At 38.6% G+C, this 16,664-nt stretch overlaps 1 protein-coding gene across 1 annotated transcript in view; it reads right to left on the bottom strand.

Moving 5' to 3' along the window:
* LOC122795779 (endoplasmic reticulum aminopeptidase 2-like) overlaps positions 1–16,664 on the bottom strand; it is a 1,481,589-nt gene that overhangs the window by 232,653 nt on the left and 1,232,272 nt on the right. The window contains exon 15 of the mRNA XM_044064110.1: positions 7,941–8,102. Coding sequence (XP_043920045.1) covers positions 7,941–8,102 — 162 coding nt within the window. The remainder of the gene's footprint in view (positions 1–7,940; positions 8,103–16,664) is intronic.

Raw genomic sequence — 16,664 nt, 5'->3', positions numbered from 1 at the left:
GAGATTCCATTCTCTCCATCTCTTATTCTAAAATCATAACCTCAGGTTCCTGCAACACTGGAAAGCTTGTTGCAAAGAAGAAAAATAGGGCTGATATTCTAATGTATTTTCACCTTCGCTGCAAACAAGATCTGACCTGCATCCCCTTCTTCAAAAGCTTTAGCATATATGTTACTCTTCTGTGTCTTTCATCTAGGAAGTCAGAGAAAGCCTGATCAGCATACAGTGTTCCTTAATTTGCAAAAACCACCACACAATTTTTTTTTTGCTAATCTGTGTAGTCCAATATGCAAATAATAAAGGGTCACTATAAATGGGTGGGGAGTTACATATTTTTCATTACATTACAGAATTTTCTAAATTCTCCACTGACTTTGACATTAAACTGACTGTCCTTTCAGTAAGAGGATAATCACAGTTCCATGCTGAAACAAGGCTTTCATCAAGGTGCCAACATGTTCCTCTACCTGTTACATTATTCACTCTATCTGCTTCACCTTCTGAATGTCACTGAAGGAACCTTATAGTTTTCCCACTAAAACTATTAAGCCATCATGCCTGAAGTGTATACAAGTGGAACCAGGCACCATCTCTCCATATTTACTTCCACTATTTAAAGCCAAGGCCATCTCTGGAAATGCACTACACACACTGATGTTGGGCCCACAGCTACAGCTTCAATCACCACCCAGGTTCAAATCTTCAACTGCCAGACTGTTTCAGGCTTTTCTCCTGCACTAATAACACTAATCCCCCTCATGCACTAACTTTAAAAAATGGGTTTGAAGAGAAGTCACTCTAAAACAAAACTCAATATCCAGTGATTAATACCACGACTGAATTAATGGTGTTGCACAGTTCACTTCTGGAACTATAAACTGCAGTATTACCTATTAATAACAGGTCGGGGAGATCCACTTGTCTGTAGCATGGAGATATCAGAAACATAACACCAGTCATCTAATTAAAATGTTTACTAGCCTCACAGCAACATTTTTAGTTGCTCTCTCATATAGGTGCTGGAAGATGATGAAATTGACGGGTGTGCAGGGTAGAGGATTAGAAAAGCAAAAGGCATTTTTTAATTAAATTTTTAGCACTCACCACCACTACAGAAATATATCTGTGATACTGACTTTAAGTCACGCATGCAGTATTGTTAAGCATAATTCCAGCATGTGACTGTCTGTCTTCCAAATTAGTACTTCACGTTATACTGAAGCAGTAGTAGTAGCAGCTGTTGGAGTACTTTTATTGCTAATAGTATGCAAGTTTTCTGTCATTTGTTCTCTTAGATTATGAGGAAATTTTGTCAGGAATCTGTCAATACCTCCCAGGACTGTCCAAACGAAAATGATGCAACGAATCTGTGCATTTACCTGGTTAGCTACTGGATATGTTCACTAACATAAATCACTATGTCACTGGGTATAATGGCCAGGTATATTTCAATTGTGCTCAGGGTCACAGCAGTAAATGCAGTATACATGGGCAGTTTACAGCAGCCAATCAAATATGTTTTTGTATGACAGGTGGAAACTAGAGTATCCTGATGAAATGTACACAGACATGGGGAGAAAATGCAAATTCCACAAAGACAACGACTGGAATCAGGACTGAATCCTAGACTCTGGATCTTTAAATCAAAACCTTAAATTCTAAGCCTGAATATGACCTAAATTTCCACCATCTGGATGTTTCAGCAGAATGTGCCAGATTTCTCTGACAGAAACCATCATGCAATATTAAATAGTTTAAAATGTTGCTGTGCCCTATCTTAAACACGTGTTTTTTGTGACAAAACAATGACACTACTGTCACAAAATAAAGGTCTACCAACTGTTACACACTTCTTATTTTTGAGAAAAGCTGTATTAACACAACACCTCCTTCATGAACTTTTAATTGGGTAGTACGAATACTTAAAAGTGACCATGATTTGGGATCATTATTCTAATTCTTAAGATAAAAGATTGACCACTATGCAACATATGCCCTACCAGTCCTCTACAAATTGTACTTTTACTTAAATGAAAAAGGTTGACAATAATTCACTTCACAAAACTGGAAGCAGCTGCTGCTTTGCTGCTTCTCAGTGATGACCTCCAAGAACAAAAACCTGCATTAAAATCTTACGGTACAGTATCAGAATTCTCTCTACAACAAACAATTATGTAAATATGTACAGAACATGTACAGAAGAGATAGGGTAGAATCCACTACTGCGGTTAGAAAAAAAATTCCATAGTTAAACATGCACATAACTATGTTTAAGCTTATTGGGTGGAGTCTTTGTGGCATACACTTGTCCAGACCACATGACTTGCTTACTGTAAAAAGAAATAGGGTTGCATTTGCAAATCTGACTAAAGACGCACTGATCTTTCATCTTATCAACTTCATTTTTAACAGCTTTCTTAACTTCACACATTACACAATGACATGGGTACACATACAGTTATAAAAGACAAAATAAATAATTAGAGATATTTATCTTTATCATGCATTATACAAATGTGGGTTCTTTGCTAATTATTATTAAATTTAACTTTATAAAGCTTGATCATGTTCTGCCTTTCCAGAAATTTCACTCCTCCTCCTGAACATTATTTTCCATGTGTTGTTCCCACAGATTCCATTAATTCTATGTCACTTGCTCCTATACTTTTCTAAAAATGTAACTTCCAGTTCTTTCATCTCCATTACATATTCAATTCTGTTCTGGCTGTTTTAAATTTTGATTTCAATTTTCAAATAATTGCTTTTTTGGCAACTGATAAAATTAAACTTCGAAGGGCCTTACTGTGACTAGGCAATTCAGTTTCCATATCACAATTCAAACAAATAATTTCATTAATTACAATAATTTGCTTCCCAAGCATTTCAGACAAAATACCCTGTGGGGAATTTTTACAATCTACCAACTCTCTGCATTCCCCAAAAAATATGTTCCCGAGTACTACTCTCTTCCCCTTCATGCGTCCAACAATTGCTGTCTACTCATGGAAAATGTTTCTGAAGTCTGCTTGGAGTATAAAAATATCTATACAAACACTTCCAAGCAAAATCCTAAATCTTCTAGATTTTGTTGCATACTTAGGAGCCATACAAACATCTTCCCATTGTTCATTTGTATATTGCTTTTCCATTCTAATTTCCCAGTTCTTCCAAACCTCCTCTGTTTTATCCTTATAGCTGTCATGCATTATTTTAAATGCCTTACCAATTATCAACGATAATCCTAACCAGAGCTGGTATTTCATTTAATACACCCCATCCCTTTCTCTTTTCCTATAATCTGTTATCAATTCCCAGACAAGAAGGCAGTCTCCAACCTGCATTCCAAACTTCTGCTTGATCTCACTCCACTTTATGACTTGCCTCTCCCTAGTAATTTTCTCTTAATACCTTGATTCCTTTGCTAATATTCTCCAACAAATTCCAACCCTCTCTTTCCTATTTTCTATGACCCTATTTGCAAAATCTCCTTTCCCACATTCTCAAAATACTTTCTGCCACTTTGTAAATATAACATTTGGTACGGTTGATATTATTCTCCTTAAGGGCCCTGCACCCAAAATCATACTCTTAATTATTTTATGCATTCCCCCTTTTCAACATCATTTCTTTCCATTTTGATTTTTACTCTTCTGCCTGTGTTATATATATGAGCCTTAACTATGTTGCTGTAAAATATCCCTTCAAATCTGGTAATCCTAAACCACCTTCATCTGTGGAAAGAAGCAACTTAACCCACTTACTGCTTGCCCTCTTTCTTTCCAAAACAAATTCAAGACTTTATTAATTATAATCCATATAATCTCCTCTGGTTGATAAAAATATGCCTGACCAGTACATAATATTAAACGGACTAGAACTACTTCCCTGTTTGTACTTTACTAGCCATATTCATAGTCTAGAGCTTCCACTTTCTCAAATTTTGTATTATCTTTTGTTTAGTCTCTTCCCACATAACCCTAACTACCAAACTAGAAGCTTTTGAATCCAGGCACCTAAATACTTCATCTTATCATGTTTCCATACATATGGATATTATTCAACCAATTCATGTGTGGGAACCTAGTTTACTAGTATAGACTGTTTTATCTTTATTTAATTCACTTAATTTATATCCTGAAAAAAAAACTGCCTCAACATTTCCATAGCACCGAAATATTGTTTTTTAGCTTTATCAAGTACAAAATAATATCATCTGCAAATAAGGCAAATTTTTCTTGAGTTCCATACCATTTATATCCTTGAATTGGTGAGTCCACTATTTTACTTGCCAATTGTTCTAAGTATTGGGCAAATAAAGGGGAAGATGGATACCCCTGCATGACAAATCCATTCAAGCACAGCTTGTAACAGAGCATCCCTCAACCTCCCATCTCTGTTCCTTCCTCTGAGTCTTCATATATACTCCTAACTAACCCCATTGGTCCATCAGGAAGAGCAAATGCTACCATTGGCCTACTCATAAAATCCCAACTAATGCTATCAAATGCCTTCTCTGCCTCAAGACCCACCAATAACACAGTGACTTTTTGCACTCTGCTTCCCTCTGGATCATCATTATTGATCTGTTAATGTTGTCAAATGGTTGCTTCCACTCCACAATACCACACTAATTCATATCTGTCACTTTTGGCAATGCCCCAGCCATTCCCTTGGCTGTCTATACAAAGTTTGACTTAAATGGTCTTTGCTCTTTGGGTAGTACAGTCACCACAGCTTTCTTCCAAGATGATGGCACTGTCCTTCTTTTACAATATTTAAAAAAAAAACTTACAGATCTTTTATCAATTTCTTCCCTGCCAATTTCCAAACTGCCACAAGAACACCATCTGTTTGTAAAGACTTCCCTGCTGGATCTCAACATTTTATCTCATCTCCCCCTCACCTTAGATGATAATTCTTGAGCCTCATCTTCCTCTAACTTGGCATACTTAAGTCTTCCATAAATATTTCCATTTGCATCTTTTCTTGTTTTCCCCATTCCCCTGCTCTACATAGATTTTTAGAGACTTTTCAAAATATCTCCAATACTTTTATAGGGTTTCTGGTTATTATTCTAGTCATACGTTCCCTAGGTTTAGCAATATCCCTTTTAATTTTATGTTGCCTAAGTCATTTTGCTAACAGTTTTTGTGCTCTGGGGTTGTTATAAAATACTTGATTAATAATAATCTTTCAGAACTTGAGCATATTATTGAAATATTCCATTATTTTTCCTTTAGCACTCAGCAATTGCTCTTCTTTTTCTGCAAGATTCTACTTCATGCAATATGTTATTCTCTGATAATCCCTCTACAAAATTCTTATTACTTCTTTCTCATTATCCCTCCATATATGGGTGATACCCCAAACAGACAGCTACACATACAGGCTTTACCCATTCTAAAGCTATGTTTAATCATGCTGAAAAATGCAGGTTAGAGACTGTGTTCCTTCCTGTGCCCTGTCCAAACCATCAATTCTTGTCCCGTCTCAACTTTCTTCTCAAATGTGAAAAATAACTTGCACATTCTAAGCTAACTGGTTTTTAGCCTTAAGAAAGAGGGCTCTGGCTATGACAACATGGACATAATTTGCATTGTTGTGATTTATGCCGAAGCATCTGCTTGTACTCTCTAGAAAGTATTAGAATTCATTTAGTTTCACTGAACTGCTTGTTACTTCTCCTTTAAATACTTATTTTAGTGCTTCCCATACAGACACCTCAAAGTTTATGGTTCGGTCATTTCCTGATTAATTGCCCACAACTGCAGAGCTCTTCTAGTAGATAAAAAAGATCAGCTAATGATTTTGCAATTGAATGACACTGCTAATCTCAAATGCTGGAAAACTAGTTTATATGAGTTTAGTGATATTTCTACCTCTATGCACAAGACTAAGGGAACCACTAAGATTTAATATATACATAAACACTCACTTCCACCCCTTCCCTCCTGTAACCCAAGATCACAAAATTACAATGCTTATACCTATTCTTTATCTTGTTACAGTATAAACCACAGATTCATTACAGTAAAAATACTTTCCTACTTTATCACTGGCATTAACAGCAGTCACTAATAAGACTCACTCCATCTTACATTTTAAGTACCTCAGCATACTGTACAGAACTATTTGACAGTGTAACATGCACTTGACTTCAAGAAATGTATTCAACACATGTTACAAAGAAAAAAGGACCCCCTGTTTACTTACAGCTACAGCTTCACTTCCTTCACTATCCTTTTAAGCATTAATGGCAAGGTGGGAATTGTACTTTAGAATCCTCCCACTGGTTAAACACAGTCCATAAACTTCCAGTCTTTTTTTTCTTTCCACTTCTTGCAGAAGCACAGTTCTCTGTCCAAACAGTATCTCATGGAAATGGCACTTTGCAGTTCATCCATTTATTTCCAACCTTCACATTCTTGATGGGTTTCTTCATCATCTTCACCACTCAACAGTGATCTCTGGTTGATGTCTAAGATACTCAGTTTTTTTCTAGTTGCCTCCTGAGCTTTTTCTGTCACTCAAGCATTTTCTTTGAAACACTGTAAAATGTTTTACAAGCAAATTCCATCTATGATTTGTGGCATTGTCAGAAGAATGAGAAGCACAATCCCCTTCAACTTGCTGTCTCACTTTTTTCTGGGTAATTTTTCTTTTATTTACTCCTTCACTTATTCTACATCCAAAAATGTATTTGCTCCTTACTTGAATTTCACACTTGCCTCTCAACATCTTTTGATTGGAGGGATAAACTAGCATCTCTTCTGCTTGGTGTACTGTGAGTAAACATTTTCCACAAACAATCCAGTGTCCCCAATTGATAATACTTCACCACTCTGCCACAATATGGACAGAAGCAACTCCTTCTGTTGATACGACTGCCTCATTACTACTGTAGGTCTTGGATTCTTTTTCATGGCCAGGTTTATACATGTGGTGTGCCCTTTCAATTAACAAATCCTGCTCTGGAATACTAGACCAGTTGCTTATTTGTACTTTCATAAAATTAATGCAATCGATTCCTTGGAGTTCTCTGGTACAGCAGAAAATTTTAGGTTTTGCCTTCATGCTCTGTCTTCTAGCTATACTATTTTTCAACACAGTTCTTCAGAAGCATCATATTCAGCCAGTCTTTGTTTCATTTACACCTCTGATTTCTGCAGTTATATCAGCTCATCTGAATAGCTAAAGTTTCTTCTATTCTTTCCAGACTTTTGTAATTTGACTGTACGTGTTTTTCAGTACCTCACTTATTTTAAATGCATCTGAATATATTTATTTTTTCCTCTAAATTACTGGAAGCTCTCTCTTGTACTGAGGCTGAATAGCTGCAAGGCTCTTCACCACCAGAGTTTTTTTCTTCTTTTCTAACTGATTTTATCTTACTTTCTCCAGATTCTCTTCTTTGCTAAAATCACGGTAGTGACTAACCTGTATCTGAATTTTACCTACATAAATGACTTTGGACTGTTTTCCAAAGTTTCTGTTTTTACACTGGGACAACTCTTATCAACCTGTTGATCACTGTGCAGCCATCTTGGAAGTGCATTTTATCAACTTCATTAAGTTAAACATCACAAACCTGACAGAAGACAAAGTATCAGAAAAATAACATTTTCCTAAGAAGCAGTTCCCCCCAAACATTTTACTTATACATTCAAACTCAGAGGCTATACAACACTGGAGATAAGAGAATGTCCCTTTCTGAAAGTTGTTTGATTCTGCAGTTAGACCATACTGTAAGCTTTCAGCTGTTAATGTAATGAAGTCACTCAGAGAAATGAGAACTGTTTTAATAACTGACTTTGCAAACAGCTACCATCCTTGATGTTTACTTTTTATATATTACAATTTCTGTTAGTTTAGAGGATTAAACTTTCAGACAAATATAGTACAATACTACATGGCTTTACTTCACCAGTTGCTATACTTACAAGTTTAGATGATTTGCATCTTTGCTGCGTGTTAATGCTGACAATATTTTGTACTTTTCTGCTCCAGACATTGACACTTTGTACTTTTCCAGGAGGTAATTCCAGCCTGATTTATCTTTAGCTCCAACAGAATATACTGACTTAATGATGTCAGTTGGAAGGCTGCAATGTAAGAGGACACAAAGAAATCAATATACATCTTTAAAAACACATAATACTGTCAGTGGCTTTATAAACTGCAATTATTTATGGTTGAAAATGATATTCCAGAATATACACATGCATGTATGCTATACTTGTTCTAGGCACATGAACAAATATATACTGAGAAAGTGTGGCATCATAACATTCTACGTATGCTGTTGACTTCTATTTGTTTCACTGCTATATATCATACTTAACATTTTGTTAATCTCACTCCGACTAGGAAAAGCCCATTTTCTCAAAAAGCAGAAAGAGTAGAATGTGCTACAGCTAAAAACAGTATCACTGTTAGCTACATATTCAGTACAAAACATAGAGGATAATAACTGGATGTCAGATCAGACTGTGTGCGCAAGACATGGATACCCTCATGTTCGCAAACTGTGCATTCTCCATACCTCAGCTGTGCTTTGATAATTCCTCCATTAAAGTCATAAGCAGAAAGTAAAACAAAACACACATTTGGCAGAATCCCATGCCCTCCTTAAATGCATCAGACAATACCCAGAATGTGGGTACAACTATCACTCTGCAAATACAGGCACCAAATGACATGCAGCAATAGCTTGGATCCCCTACAGCTGCAGCACCTCCCACAAGATGTTCTAACGTATACGCCTTCTCCAAGCCTACAAAGCACACACATACATTAAGTGGCAAACTGTCTTGACTCCTCCAATATCTGCAAGAAGAAAGAGTCAATGCATTGCTCCATGGCTATGACAGAATCCACACCACTCCTCAGGAATCAGAGACCCAACTATCAGATGACGTCTTCATTCCAGGATCCTGGCAAGACTTTCTTATGGAGCAGAGGAATGTGATCACTCAATAATTTAATCACACACCTTCTTGCAATCTTTTCTGAAAATGAGGCCCTTTACCAGTTTGCCAACCTAGTAGTATTATCCCTGCCTTACAGACAACAACAGAAAAGTTGCATTATTGATTACACTCCAGCAATATCCAGCACATCCAGCTAGACATCACCCACTTCTGCAGCTCTGCTGCAAAGGAACTGCTGAAGTGGCAGTGACCTCATCTAAAGAAATGGACCCAATTCCTCCAGCTGCTTCTACACTGCTTCCTCAATGCATAAGATGTACGACACAGAATACATAATGTATCTAAATATAGTGCTACACTGACTCCACCTTAACAGTGATATATATCAGTCAATGGACAAAGTCTATAAAAGACCTTCTGACAAGTAACATAAGCAGTGCAAGAAATAATGGGATGTGCCATACACAATATACAGTACATCAAAGGACTCATCACAGCACAATGCATTAAGATATATGCTCCTGCCAAAATGTGCCCAAAACGTGTCCACAATAGAAGATATGTGTTACAATATAATGTGAACAAATGTATTTCTCACAAACACTGTATACTATTGTTAACATGGCCAACACAAACAGAAAGCTCAATAAATGAATATGCATACAATCCTTAAATCATGTTTAACACACAGTAACATCTAAAGTGAATGTAACTTGCACATACAAATATGTACAAATGTCGGTAATGTCTTATATGCATGTATGTGTGCAATACAAGCACACTTAAAAAAAGCTGTATACTGCAAGTTTTCCATCCATACATATTAATATGTACATGCATCTACTGCACATGAACAGTACCTGCACACAAAATAATAAACACATACACAGGCACATCCAAATATGACACAGAGGAATTCCTTAACACAGTCAGATATATGCAAGATGATGATAATGTATATGGTACTGCACACACATGGTTGCAGGTTTGCCTTCGACACCCCCCCCCCCTCTGGAATCATAGATAAACTTACTAAGCTGGGCATAAATCCCTACGTCACTCGATGAGTTGCCAACTGGCTTACCGACAGAACCCAGACTGTAAAAGTAGCTGACAAGTGACAAGTGGAGTACTTCAGGGTTCAGTCCTGGGACCACTCTTGTTTGGCATCTACTTCTATGAAGTACAAGCCTACACTAAGGGACTTTGGCTAACAAAGTTTGCAGATGACTGCAAACTGGTAGCCATTATTGAATCCCCAAATCATGTGTATATTCTACAAAAGGGCCTTACAGAAACAGATGCTTGATGCCAGAGTCATGGGCTCAAGCTTAATGCCAAGAAATGTATAGTTAGCCCCTTTGGGAAAAAACATGTACCCATGAATTACCACATAGGTGGCAGTACACTAAACACCAAAAGTGTGATGAGAGACTTAGGGACACAGGTGGACAGTGGTCTCACGTTCGATAACCACATCGCCACAACAGTCAGGAAATCCTTTTATGTGGCATACCTCATCACTAAGGGCTTTTCATCTAGAAAAAAGGAGGTCATTGTCCCACTGTACTCATCCTTCATTAGATCCATTATAGAGTACAATGCCCCGTTTGGTATGTACCTCACAAGACATCTTCAACAGCTGGAAAGGCCACAGAAATACCTCACTAAAAGAATCACAGGCTTAAAGCAGATGCCCAATGCTGACCGTCTAAAAAAAAAGCTCCAGCTATACTCTGTGGCATATCATCTACTCAGAGGCGATCTCTGCTTAACATACAAGGCCATGTCAAACCTTGAGCTGTTGGACATGCTCCACTTAAAGAAATCCCAATCCCTCACAGCCACATGCTCCAGGGATCTAAACCTTGTCATCACAATGAACAAAACATGCTGGAGGGATAGGTTCCTGACCCAGAGACTCCCCATACTCTGGAATAGACTGCCCATACATGTCAAGCACAGCGCCTCCTTGGCCCTCTTCAAAAGGAACCTTGACGATTTCTTGGGAGATAGGAAATTCACCCCAGGGATCACATCAGTCGCCCTGCTAGACAGGGGTCCAGGGAAGTAAATATTGTGGGAATAAATATCCGGGGAATTATTTGGCTAGGCTTGTACAGGCCCTAGGGCCAACAGCCCAGTACCAACCTATGAGTGCTTTGTACAACATGTACTGGAATGTATGGCTGGTGGTCAGTGTAACAATGATGATACGAGGCACCTCCACTAGCTCTACTTTCAAACTGTGCAACAGTGTACAGGAAACCACACCACAATACAGATTTAGGACCGTGAATGAGGCTAAAGGACCCAATAATTTAAAGACAAACACGCATGCTACATCCCACTTTTTCAAAACCATAAGCTTTTCCCTATCTTTTGAGGTAGATAGCCAGCCACTGCATAAATATTTAAGGACATCTCACTTATTTGAACTTTAAATATCATTTTACTGAAAGATTTTGTTGATAGTTCACAAAATCGGCCCATATCTCCCTCTTCCTGTACTCAGTGGACCCATTCATTTCTCAAACTGGGCAATAGCCCTCCACAGCCCATTTATTCCTTGATGGTGGCAAGTGTTAGATGTTAGGGAGTAGACTAGTGTGCATACCATATGGACTGTCTTATCCCCACCACCACAAAAAACCTGTGAGCTCTGCTTTAACTGCCTTCATTGGTGCATGCACACTTCTGCCCAGTAGTAACTTTCCGAACAAGTAGCACACAGCTTTGCAGCACAGTCACGCTGGATTCTTCATGCTGTGGTGATACAACTATAATTCTACAGGTATCAAAAATGTAGCCAGCTAAGCTACATCCATCACTCCAGGATGGGTACACTCACTGCCATGCTCTCACCACTTAGTCTGTCCAGTGCATGCTGCAAGTTGAACATCGGTTGTTTGAGGTGCAGTCAGGGCATTACCTCTCTGCACCACATGGCCATTACTCACAGATTTTTAACACTTTCAGAATGACAGTCATTTTTCAAAATAAGTCAGTCCAACATTTTATTACTAAAATAGAACTATGAAAATGCTTCAAGTAGTATTTTAATAATAATAGTACATTAGTTGCTTCATTACTTTTCAGTACTTCAAATCTTTTACTTCATGAACTGAATATCTATCTGGCTTTATCAGCAATCTTACAAACCTTGAACATTTATTAGATTCTGAGGTCTGCATCAATGATGTTAACGTAAAACTTCTTCCTCACATGATTCCAAACAATTCACTTCAATCTCCACAATAATAACATCCTTGGGAAATGCACTATGGAGCACCTCTTTCGATAATTTTCTGACACTTCTTTGAATACTCCAGCACACCATGAAAACAGACTCTGTATTTCATTCACAAAATCATCATAAAAACATACTCTCTATTCTATACAATGAATCAGTGACATGTCTGTTTTCAACACGTCTCCTGTTCCTTCTAAACAGCTTTCCATTTGCAGTACAAACAACTTTGGTTGCTCACATAGTTTCAAAACATCCTCTGGCTGCTTCCCACGCTGCTGAATTGTTATTCTGTACCCTTCCTTCACGGAAGTTAGATGTCTGGCATATTAATCTTAACAAAAATTCTTTCTCAGCAGATCCTGTTTCAGTCTGTCTTGCACCTAAATTTGATTCTCATGATTCAGCAACATAGTAGATGTAGGAATTTTCCCTTTCAATTTACAGCCCAGCAGTAACTTTAACATCTTGCAGTGGAGTATTTCTACATTAGAATAAATCTGGATAACAGCCTATATGGTTGCAGTTAATCCTCGGTGACTTTCTGATCAGGATGGTGACAATCTATCTCAGCTCTCTTTACTGGACCACTGAACTATGTATAGTTACGACTAGAGTGCAGAATTAAACTGTGCATAGTTAGGATTGGAGGTAACATGAAGCTCTCATTCTTCAAAAAATCTCATACTCCATACTGGCATACTGAAGACCATTATGCTGCTGATTTCCAGGACTAGCAACAACTGAATAAGTACTTAAACTGATAAAAAGCAAAGAAAAACAGTAGAAGTTATTTTTAGCCATTCTTATCTGGTTCAAGTTCTTTTTATCAGTTTAGGTTATTTTGCCAGTTTAAGATATTTATCAGTTACTTTTTCTACTGCTGTCCTCATTCAAATCCTACAGCAACTAGGCTAAGTGTTTTAAGTTCTTTTAATATCTAATTTTGACAAACCCCAGATTATAGCTGCATTGTATTTTGCTGTTCAAGCAGTCTAGCTGCTAGAATGAAATCCTCCTTTTCCCTCTGGTAAGAGAAGAGGTGGCCATGCTAGTTCAAGAGTTACTTGGAGGCAGCTTATAAGTATTATTACTATTGGCTGTTGAGTTTTAAGAGCTTTTTTTTTTTTTTTTTTAAATCCTTAGCACCTTCTTTAAACTTTGCATTCCTGCTCAGGGTTGCAGCCTCTGCTATACATCATCTGACTGTTTGCCTAGTATCTCCAAAACAACTTTGAGTTTATCCCCTGCATCCATGAGTACATTTTCTCCAAGCTGTACTAAGTGCTGATATCCGACATCTTGCACTACTGTTCCAATACTAACTGAGACCAGTGACTCCCAGTTGTTCGTGGAACCATGCCACTGCTCTATTTGCCAATAAGTGCTGGTCATTTGCTCAGAGTGGCAGTGTAACCTGTCTAGCTGCTTTTATTAAAGCAATTGGCTGTAGCTCTCAAAACTCTAATATTTGCTTTCTTCTTGCACTTACTAAATACAAATATATGTTTTTCTCCACAAAACCACATATTCCTTCAAACAGTTTAGCCTGTGCATTAGTTCACAAAACAGAATTAACCTACTTAATCCCATAAACATTTTAGTCTGCACATTTCTCCAAAGTTTAAATTAAAACATTTATTCACACTGACCTTACCTATGCATTTCTCCATTTCACACTTAAAGCACAGGACATTACACAAGGTCAGTCAACTTGTTTCCCCTTCTGTTGTGAGTTTTTGAACATCTGGTATCCAGATGAACTGTGAAACTGCATTATGCTCACTGATTAACTCTTACTTAAAGCAAATAATTCATGTCTGTGAGAAGTACACATTTTAACTAGTTTGGAGGCATTCCTCTCAACTAAAACCATCTATACACACTGAATATCACACACACACACACATCCTCTGACCCTCATCATCACCTCCAACACCTTCTCAGCCAAATCACATTAAAATACCCTGTGCTGGAGTTGCTAAAAATCCTTACTAAAGTCTCCTAGCAATAGTAAGAATAGGTCATAGAGGAAATTCTCCAACTCATCTCCTTCATACATCCCTAGAACATTATGTCACCAGAAGTCATATTGCTCCCAGTCATGAACTCCTAAATACTCTACTACCAAAACTGCTTTCATAATTAGTGACTCAACTGTGAGGCATACTGATTCTCCATGTGCAAGGTTGGACAAGGATACTGTTACAGTCAGGATCATTGATGTTATAGGGGTGCAAAAGACCCTTTTCCAAGTTAGATATTATGACATGGTGGTGATCCACATGGGAGTGAATGACCTGGGATAAAAAATCCTGAGGGACATGTAGAGAGACGTGAGAAGTTTCTATGCACATAACAAATGCAGGTAAGACTCGAGTTCTGACTGGTATTATTCTTTCACTAAGAATGGTTTTAATAGTTGGCTGAACAGTTGGTACCACTCTAGGGAGATACAGTTTGTGTCACAGCATGGGATGAGATGACTGATGGTCCACCATACTTCACAAGGGTTGGAGTTCACCTTTCATTCAAAGGCGTCAGCAAACTGGCCGAAACCTTTGCTGCCTCCATAGTGCTTTTTTTAGGCGGAGTCTAGTTAACGGACATTCCAATGTTGCAAATGTACAAAACTCCAATACGGGCCACATTAAGTTGGCTCTTCTTAATGTCAGAAATCATCATCATCAACCCCCTTTTTTCCATTTTCTACATGAGGTTGGGTTGTTGTGTCAACTGTTGCTATCTCTCTTGATTAAAGGTCACTCTCCTACCTTCTTTGACAGTCATGCCTGTCTGTCACAGGTTTTCTCTCACAAAATCCATCCACCTCTTTGCTGGATGCCCTGGTTTCCTCTTGCCTTCTTCCTGTCTGCCCCAAATCTTCTTCACCAGATTGTCTTCCACTTTTCTGACGTGCCTGAATCACTGTAATGTGTTCTCTTTAACCTTCTCTGCAAATGGGGATACTTTGACTTCTGCTCTGATGTCATCATTGCTTCGTCTGTCCCACAGTGTGCATCCTACCACCCATTTCGGGCACTTCATCTCCATCACTTCTAGTTTCTGCAACTGCTCTGCCTTTACTGCCTAGTTTCTGTACCATACAGTACTATCGTCTGCACCACTGTTTTGTACATCTTACTTTTCAGCTTCTCTGGCATTCTTCTGTCATACATTACCTCTGAGACTCTGTGCTAGTTGGCTGCAGCCCCTCTGATTCTAGGTTTGACCTCCTCAATAAGACTTCCCTTTTCTTCAACCATCCCTCCCAGAAACTTGATGCTGTTAACCTGTTCCACTGTTTTCCCTTCTATCTCAGTTCTCTGAAATTACAAATATCTTATCTGTATTCAGTTTCATCCCATGTGCCTTATATTTTGCATTCTATTTCCCTATCACTTGTTGAAGTTCTTGCTGAGAGTCTGACCGTAATGTCACATCATCTGCATACAAAGACTTTGTTGATCTATTCCCCTCATACCTCTTTGCTAATGTAGTCCATCACCAGTATGAACAGCAGTGGGCTCAGAGATGAACGCTGATGCACTCTGACTCCCAGTGGGATTCCCTCTGTGACACAAACACTGTCTGCACTTGAGTCATCGGTTCCTTGTACATAGCCTGCACTAATTCTACCAATGTTTCTGGGACTGTGAACCATCACAGGACTGCCCAAATCAACTTACTTGAGACCTTCTTGTAGTATGTTTTCTCCAAGTCTAGGAATGCCCAACAGGACTCCTTAACACTGGGTGGGTTGTGATGCATCCTGACCTGAATCCGAACGTCTCATCTTCTGCCTTACTTGCTACTACTCTGTGTATTCACTTATCAATCACCATCTCCAGAACGTTCATGCAGGAGTTTGATACCTCTATGCTTCCTCAGTTATGGAGGTCTCCTTTGCTGTTGTACACTGGCACTAGTATGGTTATTCACTAGTCATCTAGGATACGTCTTTCTGTCTATACTGTAATGAGTACCCCCTCAGGAGACATTTCTCCCTACCGTGCCCAACATCTTGATCATATCTGCTGTGACCTCATCTGAGCCTGCTGCTTTCCCTGGCTATATTTTCCTTAGTGCTGTTCATAGGTGTGTACTAGGCTAATGGCCCTGGAGCCTTTACAGCCTAACCCATAAAAGTGTCCTGGCATCGTGCCGCCCAATGTTAGTTCCCAGTGCCTCTATCAAGTAGAGCCACTGGAGTGATCCCTGGGGTGAACTATCTATTTCCCATCCATTCATCAAGATTTCTCTTGAAGAGGGCCAGTGAGGTGCTCTGCTTGACATGTATGGGAAGTCTATTCCAGAGTATGGGCAGTCTCTGGGTAGTGAACCTGCATGTTCTGTGCATGTTCTGTTGATTGTGGTAGTGAGGATGAGGTCTGTGGAGCATTTGGTGTGGAGGGATTGGGATTCCTTTAGATGTAGCATTTCTAACAGAGCTGGGTCAGACATGGCCTTGTAAGTCAAGCAGA

Source organism: Protopterus annectens, chromosome 2.part2 (assembly GCF_019279795.1).
Source record: "Protopterus annectens isolate FY-2018-M chromosome 2.part2, PAN1.0, whole genome shotgun sequence".
NCBI classification, from domain to species: Eukaryota; Metazoa; Chordata; order Ceratodontiformes; family Protopteridae; genus Protopterus; species Protopterus annectens.
Note: the sequence above shows the minus strand (reverse complement) of the source record. Positions and strands in the feature narration are given on the sequence as shown.